This window comes from Ictalurus punctatus, chromosome 5 (genome assembly GCF_001660625.3).
Source record: "Ictalurus punctatus breed USDA103 chromosome 5, Coco_2.0, whole genome shotgun sequence".
Lineage (NCBI taxonomy): Eukaryota > Metazoa > Chordata > Actinopteri > Siluriformes > Ictaluridae > Ictalurus > Ictalurus punctatus.
The window spans coordinates 28,254,104-28,273,635 of NC_030420.2; the positions used below are offsets into that span (position 1 = coordinate 28,254,104).

The 19,532-nt window shown below is 38.8% G+C and overlaps 2 protein-coding genes across 3 annotated transcripts in view; both read right to left on the reverse strand.

Annotated features, from left to right (window-relative positions):
• The window catches only part of LOC108265363 (kinesin-like protein KIF2A), a 92,799-nt gene that overhangs the window by 31,165 nt on the left and 42,102 nt on the right, over window positions 1-19,532 (reverse strand). The window lies entirely within an intron of this gene.
• Window positions 1,523-19,532, reverse strand: part of pip5k1bb (phosphatidylinositol-4-phosphate 5-kinase, type I, beta b) — a 50,107-nt gene continuing 32,097 nt past the window's right edge. For both annotated transcript variants that reach the window (XM_017467614.1, XM_017467613.2), the window contains 8 exons: window positions 13,784-13,980; window positions 12,547-12,630; window positions 11,407-11,455; window positions 11,211-11,295; window positions 9,606-9,761; window positions 7,242-7,362; window positions 3,537-3,654; window positions 1,523-2,580 (listed from right to left, as the gene is read on the reverse strand). In XM_017467614.1, the coding sequence (XP_017323103.1) occupies window positions 2,578-2,580; window positions 3,537-3,654; window positions 7,242-7,362; window positions 9,606-9,761; window positions 11,211-11,295; window positions 11,407-11,455; window positions 12,547-12,630; window positions 13,784-13,980 (813 nt within the window). In that variant the 3' untranslated portion in view covers window positions 1,523-2,577. The remainder of the gene's footprint in view (window positions 2,581-3,536; window positions 3,655-7,241; window positions 7,363-9,605; window positions 9,762-11,210; window positions 11,296-11,406; window positions 11,456-12,546; window positions 12,631-13,783; window positions 13,981-19,532) is intronic.

A 19,532-nucleotide genomic window follows, 5' to 3' on the forward strand; every position in this document is an offset into this window, starting at 1 on the left:
ATAATAAAAAAAATCAATAAAAATCAAGGTTTATTTATTTAATTTAATTTAATATTTAATCTATGTGCCTTTCAAGCAGTGGCTTCACTAGTGCGCCCTCTATCTGTGACATTATTTTCTGCTTCTCTTTTTATTTAGTGATTGTAGTGAGTGATTGTAGCTCGTGCTCTCAAATTTGATATTGTAAATTTCTGGTTGGTCCTGGTCCCACTTATAAAGTATAACGGCTTTGTTTATGATCCCAAAAGTCAACCATTTCAATGTCAGTCAGTTATGATTCAGTGGCAGAAGTGGGTAGAGTAGCCAAAACAATTTACTCAAGTAAAACTAAAGTAAAACTACTTATAAAAAATTTATTATTTTGTAACAGGCAAAGTAGTAATGTTAATAATGACTTGAGTAAGTGTAATAAAATATCCAATGAGAAGACTACTCAAGTAGCAAGTTACTTGTTACCTCTGATCTTATTCAAATGAAGGGAAAATCCTGAATCTCAGACTATATGGCAAACTGTAAGTCACACCTCTCCTGGAAAGTCCGTCTGTTCTGTTTATATGATATAAAACCTGGGTTCAATATGAAGCAGCATATCCCAGTCCTGTGATGGGTACAACAACACACAACCTGTCATTTTCAACACAAAACCTAACTCTGGGCAAAATCTGGATGCTGTATTAATGTCGATAAGCCTTTGTGCTCATTGGCGTTAGCTAGTCAAGCATTTCTTATGACTGACTTATTTTGCCTCTTCAGGTGTGAGGTCTTTTTGCGATTCATTGTAAGATGTGCTTTGGTAGCATGAGACAGGATCTGAAAGATGTCTGCAACTTATATTAAAACACAGAACATATTTGTCTAGTTTCCCTGTACCCTTTGTCATGTTTTAGCTGCTATATTGTAAAAACATAGTTTAACTAGGAGATCACCTAGCCTCTGTTCAGTGTTCGTGGAGTTTGCATGTTCTCCCTGTACTTAAGGGGTTTCCTCTGGGTACTCTGGTTGTCCAAAGACATGCATTGTAAGCTGATTGGCATTTCCAAACTGTATGAATAGGTGTGTGTGTGTGTGTGTGTGTTTGCACCCTGCAATGGGTTGGCACCCTGTCCAGGGTGTCCCCTGCCTTGTGGCCTGCATTCCCTGGGATAGGCTCCAGGCTTCGCTGCGACCCTGTGCAGGATAAACGGTATGGAAAATGGATGGAAGGATGCATCAACTAGCAGACTATTCATGCTCTGTATCCATTCATTGACTTTTTTTGTTCCCTTTTCTTTGTGATTGAGTATTTATAAATAATTTGCATCATGGTACTCCAAATAAGGCATACTCTTCAATTTTTCATCAGTCTCCTATCAACATTAACATCTGGTTAACCCTCATAACTACTATTTACAATCCCATACAGGGCATTAAAAATATTAAATGGCGACAGGTTAAACAGGGCAGGATTTAACACTCGGTTTAATGATGATGTCACTCAGAAGCAGATTCGTGATGCAAGCAAAAAAAAATATGACCCAACCTGTACAATATACAGTGTTTATTGAAAGCAGTTTCATAAATTATATAATCTACAAAGGTGCAATAGTGATATTCAAAAGACTATTTTTATACGGACTTGATAAACATTTGTCTGTGTAAAACAGAAGCACGCTGTCAAATAATATAAAGCACGTAACAGGATGCTTCAATATGAAATATATCTCCTAACGGAACAGATTCACAGATATGAAACACTCCCCACCCATCACAAAATATCCTCTGCGGATCTACACTGTAGCTATCCAAAGTCCTCCATTTCTGAACATCTACTGCACACAAACTCACACGTTTACATGTTTAAACTGAAATATGTCTGACTTGGCGTGTAATCCGGGAGCGATATTAAACTTAGCCTTATCAAACGCCACCCATGGCATGAACATGTAAGTCATATTTTTGGTCTTATAATTTAAAAAGGACAAATTTGATGTCTTTTAAATTCAGTTAAGAACATCATTCATTTCTCGGACATACTGAGAAAGTCCTTCGTATCGTATTTGAAAAAACTAAACATTCAGAATTGAACTACTTTTTAATCTAGTCAACTAGATATCACAGCTATATAAACAAAGGCAATCATCTCTGTATGACACGTTTGCATTTCAAAACCTGATGATGAGTTTTCATTAATCAAGTTGTGAATGATCTGCTGTTTGTGTGCCGCCTGGATGCAAAAGAGCTAAAAAGCTGCAAACACACAAAAACTGATCTAAACAAAGCAGCTTTGACCTGTGAGAAGCGTGTTGTTTTTTTTTTCCATAATAGGTCACGCACACACTACTTGATGACTGTAGATACTTTGGCCCCAGGCTGCAGACTCTTTGCAGCCATAAAACACCACCGCCCCTGCTGTAACATCATGGCATGCTTAAAACATCTCATTTCCTTTCCTATCATCCACATGACAATGGCAGATGTCCAGTCTTTCATCAGCAGCAGTCAGTTCTGTGAAATCCTGGTGTGTGTCCTGGACGAGTAGCGTCCAGAGTATGTGATGAAAAGTGATGAGGAAGACGATAATGATCATCACATGTCTCCTTACTGCAACACGGAAACAAAACAAAAGGAAGCGGTTGAGAAATTAGTTCATAGTGTTGAGGTCTGCACATGTTTCGTTTACATTTACAAACGTTTTTCTTAGCTTTATTTGTAATTGATAAAAGGCGACATCTTTTTTTTGCATTCATACTGCTTTTTCAGCTTTGTACTTGTGCTACAAGTATGATGTACAGTATATGGGTGATTCAGTAATTGGAATAAATGAACAATAAGTAAAACGTTATTAAAATAAAATCTATAAACTCTACACCACTAACAAAACAGCAACTTTGCCTGTCCCTGCTTCAGAAATATACTATTTGCACATTAATCTGTGAATGCATTGAACATCTCGTGCGTGAAACATCCTTTTCCATGAATCATACGTTATAGGTTATGAAAAAGTTTAGTGTCCCCCAACATTCACTCAGGAGTGGCTTAATTTGCCTCACACCCCGGGGTTGGGGGTTCGAATCCCACCTCCGTTCTGTGTGTTCGGAGTCTGCATGTTCTCCCCGTGCTTCAGGGGTTTCCTCTGGATACTCCGGTTTCCTCCCCCAGTCCAAAGACATGCATTGTAGGCTGATTGGCGTTTCCAAATTGTCCGTAGTGTGTGAATGGGTATGTGTATGTGTGTGCGATTGTGCCCTGTGATGGGTTGGCACCCCGTCCCGTGACCCGGTGTAGGATAAGCGGTATGAAAAATGGATGGACGGATGGATGGAACATTCGCTCAAGCCTCTAATTACACTCACCGCTAAGAAATATTTGTTAAAGAAAGAGTATTTAAGACAATGTGCCATTTTGAATGATTACATTAATGTGATTAAATGACCAAGTTGTAAAACGTAATATCTCGAATCTTAATTCGTTCAGAAGTGTAACATGTTCATGAATGACTATAACAAAGGATCAGAAAATGTTCCAAACACAGCCTGAACCTCAGTGTTTACACTTACAAAATAAACGTCCAGCACTGAGCCATCGTCTCGGTCCATGTCCACTGTGCTTTGCTCGGACGTCAGACAGATGGCGCTGTCCTCCAGCCTGAAGTTAGAGTATGAGTTGATGGGATATCTGCGTCAGAGACATACATACACCAGCATGAAATAGGAGCAGGCAGAATATTTTCATTTGTTTAAATCAGCATTACAAAAAAGGCAGCCGGAATGATCATAAATGTCAACCATATTCAAAAACCAACAAAATAACCCCCGGTAACATAATTTCAAACTCAAAATGACAATATAAATGGGCTGATGAGTGACATCACACATATTTCTGCCCTCCAAAGAAACATTCTCAAAAAATACTTCGAATATCGCACTGTGTTGCTGATACTGACTGTAAGCTGTAAACTCTGAAACTTGTTACCAAGCACTCCACAACAATGAATATACTGTGTCCATTTGTGTATGTGAAATTAAACTTGAAACTTGATACTCTGTTTCCTAGTTTCCTTATACAGAGCGGTGACAGATTAAAGGAGAAAAAAAAAACTCTTGCTGGCTCTGTTACATTGTAGAGGGCATTATTTTATTTTTCTGGCCTGCATTGGCTCCATTTATCCTCTAAGAGTGAAGAATCAGTGCAAATTCACTGCAAAGTTCTTCTGACCACCTTTATGATGAAACATTTCTATCCTGATGGGTGTGGTCTCTTCCAGGATGACTGCCATGGTTAATAAGAATGAAAATGATGTTAATCATATGCAGGGACCTTCACACTCATCAGATCTCAATCCAGTTTAACAACTATGGGAGAGTTTGGAGTGGCATCTCTATGACAAAGTGAATAAGACACTTTGTGCTGATTTTTGCCTTAAATTTGTCACCTGCCTTTATGTCACCTGACTGTCACCTACTTCAGCTGAGGAATGTGCTTATTCTTTTTATTGCCTGCACCTAGTGACCTTTTTACTTCTTGGACTTTTACTGCAAGAATTTGTCATCGAGGCTGTTCATTAACCCAGGTGTGTCCTGGCCCAGTTTATTGTTGGCCAGAGCATAACTACACACCAACAACTTGACCTGCTGTACTGTACATAATGGCCTAATTGAAGTTAATTGTGCTGATCTGGATTAATGGATTAACTGTGATCAGTTGTTAGACTCCACACTCCACAATGTTTTCAAAAATATCTAGTCAGTAAACATGACATTTATTCTTAACTAGCCCGTTCTTATTAATCAAATCTCTGTGGAATTATTCTCAGGTAAAGAATTTCAGAATGTGTTTTCTCAAGTAGCATTTAGTGGAATTCTAACTTGGCCACTTTTGCTTAAAATTTACTGTTCATTATACCACAGCACTGCTGAATACTCAAATCTGATCTGGTCAGAGAGGGTCATGGCGACTTAGCAAGTTTGCCTCACACCTCTGGGGTTGTGGGTTCAAATCTGGCCAGTGTGCAGAGTTTGCATGTTCTCCCCGTGCTTCAGGGGTTTCCTCCAGGTACTCCGGTTTCCTCCCCAGTCCAAAGACATGCATTGTAGGCTGATTGGCATTTCCAAATTGTCTGTAGTGAGTGAATGCATGTGCGATTGTGCCCTGCGATGGGCTGGCCCATCCAGGCTCATCTAGGATAAGTGGTACAGAAGATGGATGGATGTATTTGGTCAGAACCTGTTGATTAATTTCCAGCAGCATAACAGTATAATTGTTGATATGGTGACACTTTATGTAAGTTGTTTATTTAACAATTTTGTAAGGAGTCTCCGTTGTCAGCCAAAAAGTTTTCCAACACAGGAAAGTCTTCAGGACAAAGGACTACACTTTTTGGTTTCTCGCTGTCATCACAAGCTGTATTGTTTTGTCATTAACTTTGAGAGAGAGAAAGAGAGGCTGATGAGAGAACTGTTTGGGGACTGTATCCAGCTGTTATAACGTAACTGATAACAGGAATAAACTTGTTTCATGGACATTCTCCAACACAATGAAAAATGTTTATTGTTGGCAAACTGTGGTGGTATAAGAGGAATAATACACTGCTGTTATTGGAAAACAACTGAATTTGGAAGCATATTTGTTTACTCAAGCTTACCATGAATAGAATATACTTTCTTTTACGCAAAGTACACAGTCTTATCCATCACGGGATAGTAAGCGTACCTAATAATCTCTCTAATAATCTCTCCCTCTCTTTACCTCCCTCTCCCTCTCTCCTTCTGTCGAGCCACACATGATTTTATGGAGATGCCAGTGATCCTGACCCTTTCTGCTCTCCGGACCTGCCTGACCCATCCTGATACCCTACCTCTGGATGGACCTCTCAACAACTGGAGGCTACGACATGGAGATTGCTTAGTATGATACCGCTTGGACTGCATTTACCACATGCAGTTTTGCACTCAGGTCTCCTTTAGTGAACAGTGGACTAGTTCAACAAACAGACTTCATGTTAAAACCATAAGTAACTTTCTTTTACATTCACACTATCCGTTGTTACTCAGATGAGGACGGGTTCCCTTCTGAGTCTGGTTCCTCTCAAGGTTTCTTACTCATATCATCTTAGGGAGTTTTTTCCTCGCCACCGTCTCACTCAATAGGGATAAATTCACACACTTAAAATCCTGTGTTTATATATTTCTGTAAAGCTGCTTTGAGATAATGTCCATTGTTAAAAGTGCTATACAAATAAAATTGAATTGAATTGAAAACAATTAACTTCGGTGTGGTGACAAAAAGCTTTTCATTGGGCTACATCACACCGGCATGATGATGATGATTAAGTAGTGCTTCATTCCTTACATAAAACCCAGGAAAGTCTTTTGACTGGCAGTGTATTAATCTCACTCTCAACTTTCCAGTATGTTACAAAGTACGTCAGAATAAAAGTTTGGATGTTTGAATGTAAAATCCATCACAAATATATACTAAAGCATCAGTAAATCTGTCTCAAGTCAAAACACACTAATGTGCATATATTTACAGAGCTGCTACTGACTGCCGTGGCATAATAACTCTTGATTTATGTTTATTTTTCCGAGTTATGCTGGAACATGTGCTGTTTGAACAGTGAAGTCACCTTGTATTCACCTCCACCTCTGAATGGACACACATTCAGCTTGACACCGTGTTATTATGGTCCAGACTGTCGCCTTGTCCACCCACACAACATAATCTCTTCATTGTATTGTGTTAGTGGACAAGGTGACAGGTGACAAAGGAAGTGTACCTGTTTACCGCAGCTGCCATACATACGCGGCATTAGTTGCCTTAGTGCTAAATGCCATCTTTTGTAACATTCTCTTTCACACTATTGTTAGGTCTCTTAAGTTGCTAATGAAATATTCAGGTGGTGTTTTGATACCAAATTCCCTGGTAAACAGGTGCACTGCGAACAATTTAAAAAAATAATTTAAAAAAAAGAAGAAGAAGAAGAAGAGCAAAACATGGTGTGTGTACCGAGTTCTACGGATGAGACACAGTGAACAGAGAACATCATGGGGATTAGAGGTTTGTAGTCCAACGATATGGCTTACTATCTCCATCACATGTTAAATATAGGCTCTTGGAGACAGGCCAGAGCTGATGATTGATGTGGAAGGAGTGGAACGAGGGTGGGAACCTGGCAGGTGTGTGGTGGCTCAAGGTATTTCAGTGATATGCACGCTTGCGCAGTGTGTGTGTATATAAGTGGGTGTATGTTTATAGGGCATTACCGATAGTTTGACCTGGCAGGCAGGTATCTGTCGCTGACGTACATAGTAGTGGCCACTGAAGAAGGCTCGCCATAGGGGGTTGTGACCGGGACCAGGTCAGGTCGCCGATAAGAACCAAACACTGGGGAGAGGAAAAGTTAAATTATTTATAATGTTCTATAATTATAATATTATAATTACACTGTCAGTCAAATGTTAATTATAAGATATAATTGTGCTGAGAAATGTTTGTGACTTTTTGTATTACTGGAAATAAAATCTAACTGGAAAAGGCTGAACTGGAGTTCTCTAATTAGGCACTTTTAGCACACAACATATACAGTATATGTCTTAAAGTTAATAGTATTGACTATCTTATAGTCTTAAAGTAACTGTTTCACCACACAAATGCATTTGCCTTTAATAAAGCACAATGAAAAACTTCTTCAACAGAAAGATTTGCTGGAACACATGTTTAATGTGTCTCTTATTTCATTTCCTATAGCGATTACACTGAAAAAAACCTCCATTTGTTTAAAAGCCTTTGACTGGCAGTGCGTGTTCATCATTTACAAAAAGAATTACAAGGGTCAGTTGTCAAAACAGTCAAAACTCACTAGCTACCTAGCTAACTAACTAACTAGCTAACTAAGCAACTGTCAGGCCAACTCAGTCAAAGAACTTCATTTCCCAGAACACACCGCGGCCTAAACACGTGGCCGCCCTGGACTACACTTCCCACACACACCTTGTCACATTGACAGTCACCAGATTTCTGATCATGCATGCCTGTTCCCTATCACACTCACATTGGACTTTCGCCAAATACTCATTACGAAGTATACGCTCAGTTTGTTTGTGCAGCTGATGTTACCAAGCATGATATTGCCTGCTATTACTACTCTGGTTCTGATCCTGTCTTTGTCTCCTGGTTTTGGTGCTCTGTCCTTACCTAGTATACTGTATTCTGTTTGCTGATCGCCTGACCTAAGCCTGTTTCTGACCTTGATCGTTCGTTTTGGATTTGTCTGCCTGCTTTTCATTAAAAGACGCTTAACTGCAACTGCATCCATCTCAGCCTTCTCTTATATGACATTAACAAACAAACAAACAAACAGACAAATTAACAAACTAACTACTTAACCAACCAACTAACTAGCTAACTAACTAACTAACCAACTGACTAAATAATGGATTAACAGAAACTCTGCTCCATGAAATTCCATTCACAAATTCATTCCAAAAGTTCACATTAAGTTTTATCTAAACTACTTTGATAACATACAAAAATCACATTGCAATACATAAACAATGTCATGAAATCTCAAAATGCCTATTCTGAACTGTCCAGATTTTACTTTTATAGTTAAAATTCCAGCTTTTTTTCTGATTATCTCTATAAAAAAATTATTGTTTTAAGTTTGTTTTCCATTTTCTTGTTTATTACTGCTGCTATACTGTATGACCGTCTTAGTCATAAAACTCACTAAACCATATATTATAAAAAAAAAACAAAAAAAAAAACAGAATGTGCCTCATTCACATATGACTTATGTTAGCACATTTTTATTAACGTTGCCTCTGAACATGCTCTGGAAGATATTAATGGCTTCAATGAGCAACACTACATGCAAACTCAATATACCGTGTAGGCTGGGCGGAAAGTGCAAAGGTCATATTAAGGGGTGTGGAGTTTAGAGTTCTTCTTTTGGGCCTGGTTGGTTATATTGCAGCAGTTTTGTGCATTGAATGGCAGGAAATTGTTCTTTCATATTATCCAAGCCACAGCAACAGCACCAGAAACAGCATTTACTATCAGTTTACTATCAATACCAACCTTATGTTTTGGATTTAAAATCAGAAAAACACAGCCAAGACAGCCTATGACAGGCCTATTTTAAGAGCATTACCACTGGATTTACCACAGAATAGTGATGGCACAATACCACTTTTTCCCCCCAATTCCAATAGTGAAACCTTGAGTATCAACTGATACTGATACCCATCTGATATTGCTTTTTTTTAACTACTAAGCTTTAAAACATTGTTTTTTTTTAACCGAAGCACTTCACGGTTAAGCTTTCACACATAAATCACTTACATTGTAAATATAATAAAAAACAAAAGACAAACAGTTCATTCTCTTTAAATGAATTTCCAGTTCCAAAAAATACATTTCTTTTCCAAATCCAATTAAAATATTTTTGTTTTTGCCATGTGTTACAGGATCTGATATGCGATATGTTTTCTCCGATATCTGATCCACCACTTTTTGTTGGTATCAACTGGATACCAAAACTGGGTATTAGAATGGTATTAGAATGATGCAATAATAAACGAGCCCATTAGTGGTATATATATATTCACGGTGATGAGTTTGCTCACTTTGCCCATCCAGACTCGCAAGACTGCGGGCTGCCACAAGTCTCTCAGCCCTATCTTCCGCTCTCTCCTCCCTCTGAGGGGACAGCAGCTCCTGAGAGGACGATTTCATCGGGACTATGGAGTTACGCACTCTCTTAGTTGGAGAATACCGGTTTGCTGATAAAAACAGAAAAGTGGAAAGGGGTCATGAGGGAAAGAGAATACAAGGGAAATACAGAGAGAAACAATATTCATTTTCATTAATAATGCTCCCAAAGTTGCAGTTAATTTCACAATCTTCAAAACAATCCTTCATCTTTTATCACGTGTCGCACAAAACAGCACATGGAAATGAAGCTAATATTAGCACGGAAAATGAAGCTAGTAAAGTTCTTTAGTTATATTTACATATGCTGCAGGTTTAACGAGAACTATTTAAGGAAGTATAGCAAAGCTGTGGGAGATATTAAAGTTGTGCCAGTGTGCCTGTAAGCTTCGGTGTTTAATAAACAGTACCATAAAACAGCATTAGGACATATATGGGAATTCTGTAAAGTGCTTTTAAAAATCCATCCGTTCAACCATTTTCTGTACCGCTTATCCTTACTGGCTCGCTGAGAACCTGGTGCCTATCCCAGGTGGCACGGGGCACAAGGCGGGGGACACCCTGGATGGGGTGCCAAGCCATCACAGGGCACAATCACACACACATTCACATGCCCATTCATACACTATGGACATTTTTGGACATGCCAATCAGCCTACCATGCATGTCTTTGGAATGGGAGAGGAAACCGGAGGAAACCTCGGAAGCACAGGGTGAACATGCAAACTCCGCACATACAGGGTCACAATGGGAATCGAGCCCTCGAACCCTCAACCCTGGAGGTGTGAGGTATCGTGCTAACCACTAAGCCACCATGCCCTCCCTGCTTAAACAATAACACTAAATTACATCAACACATTTTGTGTGATCAGTCTTTATCCTTGAAAAAACCAATGATTTTAGTTGAAGAGTTTTATGAGAAATTGGCTGCTAGGGTTTACCGATAATACCCTTCTGATTGAATATATTCATGGTTTTCTAAACTTAGGTGTCAATCTACTACACATTACATGCACATAAACCCAATTTTTGCCCAAAACATATTTTTTTGGTCTTTTCTGCCTGTTTGTCAGAATTAAACCACAGCGACATGACATATTTCAGTTTTCAGAAGTACATATAGTAGAAAAAGTCAAAATTTCACCATGTGAATGGTTTTCCCAGTCCACCACTCATATATATGAGTCATGTTACAATAACGAAAGTGAGAATGTAAGTGTTAGACTGAGAATGCGCTTATTTTTTTGTTTTAACTTCCTTCAGTCAACTTCCTTCTCAGCAGAAAGTTTAAAAGCATTCACATTTCCAAAACAGAATGCTTCGAGTAAAAAAAAAAAAAAAAAAATTACTTGCATGTGTTATTGACATTTTAGGTGATTATTTAATTTAAGTGTAACATTTTTGGCACTGTCTTAATGCAGTGGAGTGACCGATGCCATTTTTAAACAAATTAAGTGAAACAGCTCTAAAACTAAAACTGTGCTACAGGAATTTTACAAAAACACTCCCCAGACACTCACTCTGAATTTTCCGGAAGACTCTGGTGCTCATGAATTTGAGAAACCTGTTTGCATAGAAGCTCGGCCTGTGGACAGACACCGTATCCTACGGATATGAAAAGGAAAGAGATTTGATCAGGATCGCTGATTTCATAATAGAGCATCAATGAGAAGGTCTGTTCATAAAGACAGGCTGATCTGCAATCTATCAACTTACACCATCATAGACAAGCGCTTTCCAAGAGTGCTCCAGCTTCTTGATAAACCTTAGTGGAAAAAGACCAGAGAGAGCTTGGTTTGGCACAGAAAGCGCTTATGTAAAATATTAGAAAAACAAGCACTTCTTTCTGAGCTGCATACACCCAGTGGGTAAATACTGAGTCATCAGCAATGTCACGTAAGGACAGTCGGAAAGTATAATAAAACAAAATGGGGTGTGCTATTATAGGAAAATAATCAACAACAGGGTGGTGCAATGTGGCCTGACATTTACTGTTGCCACTGTGACGTTGAATATTTTCCAATAACAGCATGCACTGAAGTGTTTTATTCCTCTCATACCACAGCAACTTGGCGAATATTACAATTTCTTATTATTAAAGGAGAATACATCATACTTTATATCCATTTATAGTTACATCTAATGTAGCGGATGACCACTAAACAAGTTCCTGTCACCGCTTACATTATATCAGCTATAAACAGCCGTTTCTTCACCAGATTCTTTTTTTTTCTCACTCTCTTTAAGTTAATATGACTCTCCCATGTCAGAAAACATAAAGTTGTGGTTTTACCTCTGACTGGAGAGTCGGAGCAAACAGTGTTAAATAAATGTCTCCATACAGAAACCGTCACCATATCAACAATTACATGTTTGTTTGTTTGTTTTGTGTGAAGCATCCACTATACAAGTCCCTGTGTGAGTTGTTGCCACAGAAACCATAATGTATGAATATAGACCTTGCAGCTGGAATTATTGTCAGAGCTTCTGTTATGGAAAATTAATTAAACCTCCTACACTGCTGTGGTAGTATGTACCGTAACATAGCACAGTATATATCAGTCAACCAATCCAAAATTTATGAGGACTTGGAATGCAGTAAGTATAGCTAGAGGGTGCATATGAGGGACAAACTATCATTCTGAATGCTTTATTCATTCCAAAGAAAGCCCTGAATATAGCAGGGTGTCACGGTTATTGCTACTGCAGGGGCTTTCACATATTCATTATATTTTCCTACCAGGACGTACTGTGCTTTTTTATTAATTGTAATAAAGTGCAGTGCTATTTTGGCTGATTTTTGGCTGTTAAACAGGCAGACAGTGTTTAAGTGCAGAACAGGACACTGTGTCTTACCTGTACGACTGCAGGATGTCGATTATGCCCAGAAAAATCAGCAGTTTCTCGCCCCTGTTGGTTCTGGCTGGGATGCCTCCCATTCTGCAGAAACAATACATCGATATGTTATTGTTAAAACAGTTAACGCAAGATACCACAGGTGAATAGGATATTTTAGATATTCTATTCAGCTTATCCTACTGGGTTGCCGGGAACCTGGAACCTATCCCAGGGAGCATCGGTTGGGGTACACCCTAGATGGGGTGCCAATCCATCGCAGGGCACAATCGCACACATTCACACACCCATTCACACACTACAGAGAGCCTACCATGTCTTTGAACTGGGGGAGGAAACCGGAGTAACTGGCAGCATGGGGAGAACATGCAAACTCCGCACACACAGGGCAACGTGCTAACCACTAAGCCACCGTGCACCTGATAGTCAAATCAAAATTTCAAAATCAAAAGTGCGTTTCTTAGGCAAATGAAGCCTCATCTAATTAAATATGCATACATTTGCACATTTTATAAACCAAAATACCTAGTCTGTGGATGATATTAGAATTAAAATGCTCATTTCACTATGAACACAGTCATCAGAGAAAGACGTTTATGTGTTAGAATGCCATTTATTTATTGTTTAAGAAAGAAAATACCATGTGCTGCTATAAACATTGTTTTCTTTTATGCCATTTTCAGTGTAAAATCGATCACAAAATCCAACAGTTATCCAACATTTTGAGCAAGTCCTCCGTAATTTTCTAAAGGGGGATCGGAATGAGCGTGTGACATTTCCTGAACGCAGGCCCTCTAGAAACAGAGATTATTGGTCTGGAGTAAAAGAGTGATTGTGAGAAAAACAAGTTTAAAAATAAATGTGATGTCATGTATTTCCACTCTAGTAAGTGTGCTTCATAAGCTTTGTAAAGGAAACCGTTGCATGTCATTGATATTTATACGTAGCAGGACACAAGCTTTCAGGGAGGTTTGAATTTCCTCTACGGGGGATCAGTAAAAGTACATCTTATCTTATTTTATCTTATATATGACAACACATGATTGTGCCAAGTGGTCGGAGCTTAACACTTATGAAAGTTACTATGACAGGCTAGGAAATGACCAGAAAACCTGGTTAATCAGAATTCACTTACAATGGAAAGCTAAGGGAGTTATGAGCTTTCATGAGTGCCTCAGTCCATGATATAAGTAAATTAAGCTCGTTAAATTGGTATAGTGTCTTTTCAGAGACTCACGTGGCGTCTGTGGTTACGGCCTCTGCCGCCTTGCCGCCCCCCTGGATGGACTCCATGGCGGTGGAGTAGAGGACCCGCTGTCCTACAGGACGCCTGCCGTCTCCTCCACTTCCATCTGCTTCTCTGTGGTTCTGTGTATCCAGCACGTGTATGCCCAGGAGCAAACTGTAATCCATGATCTTAAAGCTCTCCAATACCTGTATACACACACACACACACACAATGTTCACCACAATGCCCCTTGACTAATTACTACTAATAAACAACACACAAGACCAGATGTAGGTCTTTGATATTAGGCCTTATTGGCAGCAAACACATAAGAAGATTATCAGACATTTCCGAGCACTTTAATCCACAAGAGTAGCTCTGCATGAAGCATCCACTCAATTTTCTGGCAGAAGCAGCCACTCAATATTCTGGAAGAGGCAGCCATAAGCGGCACTCTGTCATGGCTAAAATAATATGCTGAGGGTGTCAAATGTGTGTTTCTCAGCAGTGAGATCAGCAAAAACTAAGGGGAGAGAAAAACTAAAACAACCAGCCAGGAAAGCAAGACATTTCCTTGCTATAAATCCCAGGTCAAACAAGACCATGATCACTGTGTACGCACTCAGAGTGCACCAAGTTTGTTTCTGGATATGAATATCCGTCTCAAAGACAGTGAGATACAAAGCATATGACATCTGTTTATTTGGCCTGATTTATGCATTAATAAAGAGAATACATTGACCTCGTTCCGGTCTAAAGCACTGTCTCTAGGAAGCTTTTCACATGAACAAAGGTTTAGATAATCCTGCTAAGCGAACAAAAATGTGAAAAGGGCACAGTTTTGACACGGCTTTATTTTTGTCCGATCACTAAATTGTCTGGAATCTTAAAATGTCATGTAGATATGAACAATATATTAAAACTCTGTAATAGGGACCAGGGAAAAAAACTCCTTTAGGCACTATGTTGAAGAAATAGTTATCACGTGTAGGGAAAACCCGCAGGGTGCACCTCCATAAATGACTCAGTGGAATTAAACTGAGAAAATAAATGAGTAAATAATCACACTGCCTAATCCACCATCACGGAAATATATTACCTAGTAATGTAATTACCGGTGTGACCGGAACATCAACATTGCTGAGAGTTCTCAGTGCTATCTAAAGCAATTACGCTACTATAAAAGATGAGCATATGCAATCAAGAAGGGGGGGCACATTGGTGGAGCCAGAGGTAGAAATGCCAGAAATGCCAGTAATGGTAGCATGTTGTGTGAATTCTGGCTCTGACAGTTCCTCAACCTCAGCTACATCACGCGAGTTTATAATTTTAGCTAGAAAAGTGTGAATTGTTTTTAATCCTGATTGCACTGTGCAAATAGTTATTTTTTTGGTTCCCAGTCCTGATGTAGACCTCTGTGCTCAACCAGAGGCCATTCAAACCTTTCTGGCAATCTTCCTAAAAAATTATAATAAAAAACCCTTAAGACTACACCTTTTATTCCTATCTGTGTTTGTATTTTTTTAGGATACACTATCTGTTCATTTCCAAATAGTCTACTCATTTCGAGTTACATCCTCAATTGTCAAGACACACTTATGTACTTTTATCTATAACAGTGCAAACATCCATTGTAGTTATAGTAGTTCTCTGTATAGTTTATGTGTAACTACACAGGTATTAAATAGGTAATCTAAAGCAAAACCTGTGTACAACTAGTATTAGATAGTTTAAGAGACCTTCACTATTATGGCATGCTGGAGATTTTGTGTAGTCATACAGCTGTGTGAAAATGTACAAAACCAGCCATTTTGAAAAACACACACCAACCAAAGCCACTTCCTATGTTTTCTGTACGTGACACACAATAGGCAGAGAATGTTTAGTGGCTAGCACCCACATTTTACCGTGGTAACAGTGCGATGTTCCATGGTACAGCTTCGATATTTTCCACTGCACTACGAATTGAGTAATACTAGATGTAGGATCCTGGTGAGCAGGGCTAATATCTACTTTGCATGGCCTTCATGTTCCGGTCTTTTGAATAGGACCATGCTGCTTTGCATGCCATCTGTGGTGGCCATGAACCTCGAATCAGGGTGTGTGTCAGGACTTTATAGTAAATAATGCTTCATTTTATTTGCCAAAGATTAAGGCAAGGATATTCATACTATTCTACCTAAGGCCTTAAATACAAATCTATTGTTGACACAGTCATTAAATTGTGGTTGGTTGCTATAATAATCCGTTAAATAGAAGAACTTTGTAAAATTCTGTAAAACCAAGGTGGCTGTAAAAAAAAAAAAAAAAAAATGGTGTGGTGAACTAAAGCCTGAACTAAAGTTTGCTACATGTTACATTTTGACTGGACTCACATAATTGTCAGTGACGACTGAGCTAACATGCTAAGTTAATGTTAGCAACTTGTTACACTCTGACAGAACTCACACGATTGTCAGTGAACACTGAGCTAACATGCTGAAACTACGCGAGTTACGCGTTGCTCTCTGACAGGCATTTTAATATTGTCATTGAAAACCAAGCTAACTTGCTGAATTAACGTTAGATACTCATTAGGTTCTGACAAGACTCACACAACTGTCAGTAAAAACTGAGCTAAAATGCTGAATCAAAGGGAGTTAATAGTTACACTCTGACAGGACTCATATGGTTGCCGTTGAGAAATGGCATGCCTTGCAAACAAGAGAGCACGGCTGCCTCCGAAACTGCGTACTTACCTGCTATATAGTAGGCGAAATACATGTATCTCAGCTACTATATAGTAGGTAAGTACGCGTTTTGGGACGCAGCCCAATTTGTCTATTTGCACGTACAGCATGACAAATAATTAACTGCACTTGAAGCTTTCGTAAAATTTAAAAATAAAAACACCCAAAACTGAATACGGTACCAAGGACGAAGACCAACTGTATGTCGATACGTGAAATTCTGGAGGGAACGTCAGATGGCGTGGCGCGGTGACGTAATGACGTGTGCCGTTAATCGTACTATGTTGTATAACATGTAAAACGGGAACATGAAAGGAGCACTCTAAAAGCGACTCATGTAAACACCTTAATCAGAATATTGTCTTAATCAGAATAAGGTCAATAATTAGATTACTGCTGTTCATGTAAACGTAGTCAGTGACAGTAAATAATGTTGCTCTTCATATGCATATACATTTGTCTCAGATTACATATAGCATGCATGCAAAAGGAGATTTTCAACCGAGTTTAGGGTACATACAGCATAACCAGTTTATTCAGAAACGGCATTCACAGCGCATTCATTCACACATGACATTTTTAGACAGTTTAAAAAATGGATGGGGCAGTGAAGCTTTCTGGGAGGAGGAGGAGGAGGGGTGTGACATGCTTACTCAGGGACACAGCATGATTTCTGCTTAGAGCACACTTCAGCAACACATCACCTCACAGCTCACAGGAAAGCATAGCAATGACAACTAAAGAGTGTGTGACCTTCCAGTGCTTACACAAGAACTGTTCTGGGCTGAGAGTTCCCGAAAGCAACACAGTTCCTCTTAACCGTTACACCAAGTGTGTGTTGTGATAATCATGCTGTTATAGTACTTTGAAACAGAGATGTACAGCACCATGAGAAACATGGCTGTGCGCTATAACGAGTATCTGTATGTATAAACATGTGAGCTTTGACATTGGGGCTAAGAATATTTATCATGTGCATGTGCATGATGTCATGATTTTCAGCTGAAAAACTTGATAGCCAGCTACAGTACAGTACATACTGTGAGCAAGACCTATAGGAGACATATAGAGGGAAATCGGTGGAAATCATTCAGTTATTCATCTCAAAGCATGTTATTCAGTAACTACATACAGAATATTACACAACAAGGCATGCAGTAATAGGAAAATAATCAATAACAGGGTGGTGTATTCTATTAGTTGGCTTGATTATTGATAATTGTTGATTACTTACCAATAACAGCATGTCTAAAATGTCCTCTTTCTCTAATTTCCCCTTGGGATCAATACAATGTTATCTTATACCACAGGAATCGGCCAGAAATTATATTTTTATTAATTAAAGAACGACTAGTACTTTTTTTTTTAATCAGTTTATAGATACATTTAATGCTGTGGAATGTCCATGAGACAAGTTAGTTACTTTTAGCACTTATGTTATAACAGTTATAATTTCCATACCACTCCCTTTTTTCTTTCCCTTGATTCCAGTAAGACAAAAATGCAGCTTGTCATGTTTCAGAGAAATTCCTCTGACCTCCACACACTCCTCTGACAACTCCTCTGACCTCCACACACTCCTTCCATAAATGTTAACTAAACAACTCCTTATGGAACACTTTACCCTGTCAATGATTACACATTTTTATTTGTTAAATAATGTGTGTGTGTGGGGGGGTGGGTGGGGGGTGGGTGGGTTGATTTTCACTGCAGCTGGAACTACTGTTACTTTAAGCCTAACCTGTCTTTCTTCACATATTCACAAAAACAAGTTCCCACAGTCGTTGGGACAGTAGAGGTTATGCTTCTCCTCCTTGTGACTCGCATTAGTGCTTATCCTGTTAGCGCCTTCCTGCCCAGGACAGACAGAGGGCAAAAAAACTAGTTTTACCAAGAAAAGTGAAATACTTGGGGCTTCAGAGAAACTGATCATTATAGTTGGAACTTGTAGAGACTAAAAGAACAGGTATGGTCCGTTACGCCTTCAGAAAGGAAATGCTTTGAAAGCATTGCGGTAGATAAATGTTGGTAGATAAACAAGCAGTGGAGGACTTTTCTGGAAAATACCCAATGCTTCATGAAGAGCAGATTCACAAATCAGCCACAGAAAAACGATTAACCAACACAGTTGCTTTGTTACACAAAATGATTTCACATGAGGAAATTCAAGCAGTTGCTTGATTATGTCATGATATCCTGTTTCAACCCTGCAGTGTTGGAAGTCACTTCGCTAGGCCTTATAAAGCGTTGCAATGGGTCAGATAAGTCTAAAGTTCAATTCAACTTAATTCCATTAAATTTTATTGGTATAGCACTTTTAACAATGGACATAGTCACAAAGTAACTTTACAGAAAGTCTGATAAACTTGCTTAGGTCATATTAACCAAGACGTCATGCTTCCAGTTTATTATTTAGTTGACGCATAATCAGTATCTATTATGAATTACTCAGGACCTACAGCGAAACTAATAGGAAAAGCTATGCAGTTGAACAAGAGAAGAATCTAAGTCTAGAGTTTACCAGGTTAAGGTCATAAGATTGTGAATGGTTTTTGAAAGGATTAACAAGAAAACATTCAATTACTCATTAAACTGATTTAAGGCATATTGATATATTTCAACTTCAACTTCAAACAATTTCCTTCACTAATATTTCCTCATAGTCCATTTGCATGTCCTCAATAATAATTGTTGAATAATCAGCACATTCCATGTGTAGGATGGGCAAAATAAACATGTGTACACACCAAACTATTGTTTAAACTGCATTTCGGTGAATAGGAAAAAGTGGGAGGGGTCATAACAAGGGTCAAAGGCCAAAGAATCCTGCTAAGGGTTCATAAATATAATAGCAATAAAGCAACTACCCAGCCCCAAACAGAAAACACTGCTCTATCTGTAAGCATTGTTTTGTCTATGTTATCTAATGGAAAAAACTGCATCATGTATGACGTCAAAGGTCTGAAGGTCTGAAATAGAAAGGAATGTAACAGCGAAGAATTTTCGAGCACTGCCTTTGCTGTTTTGGA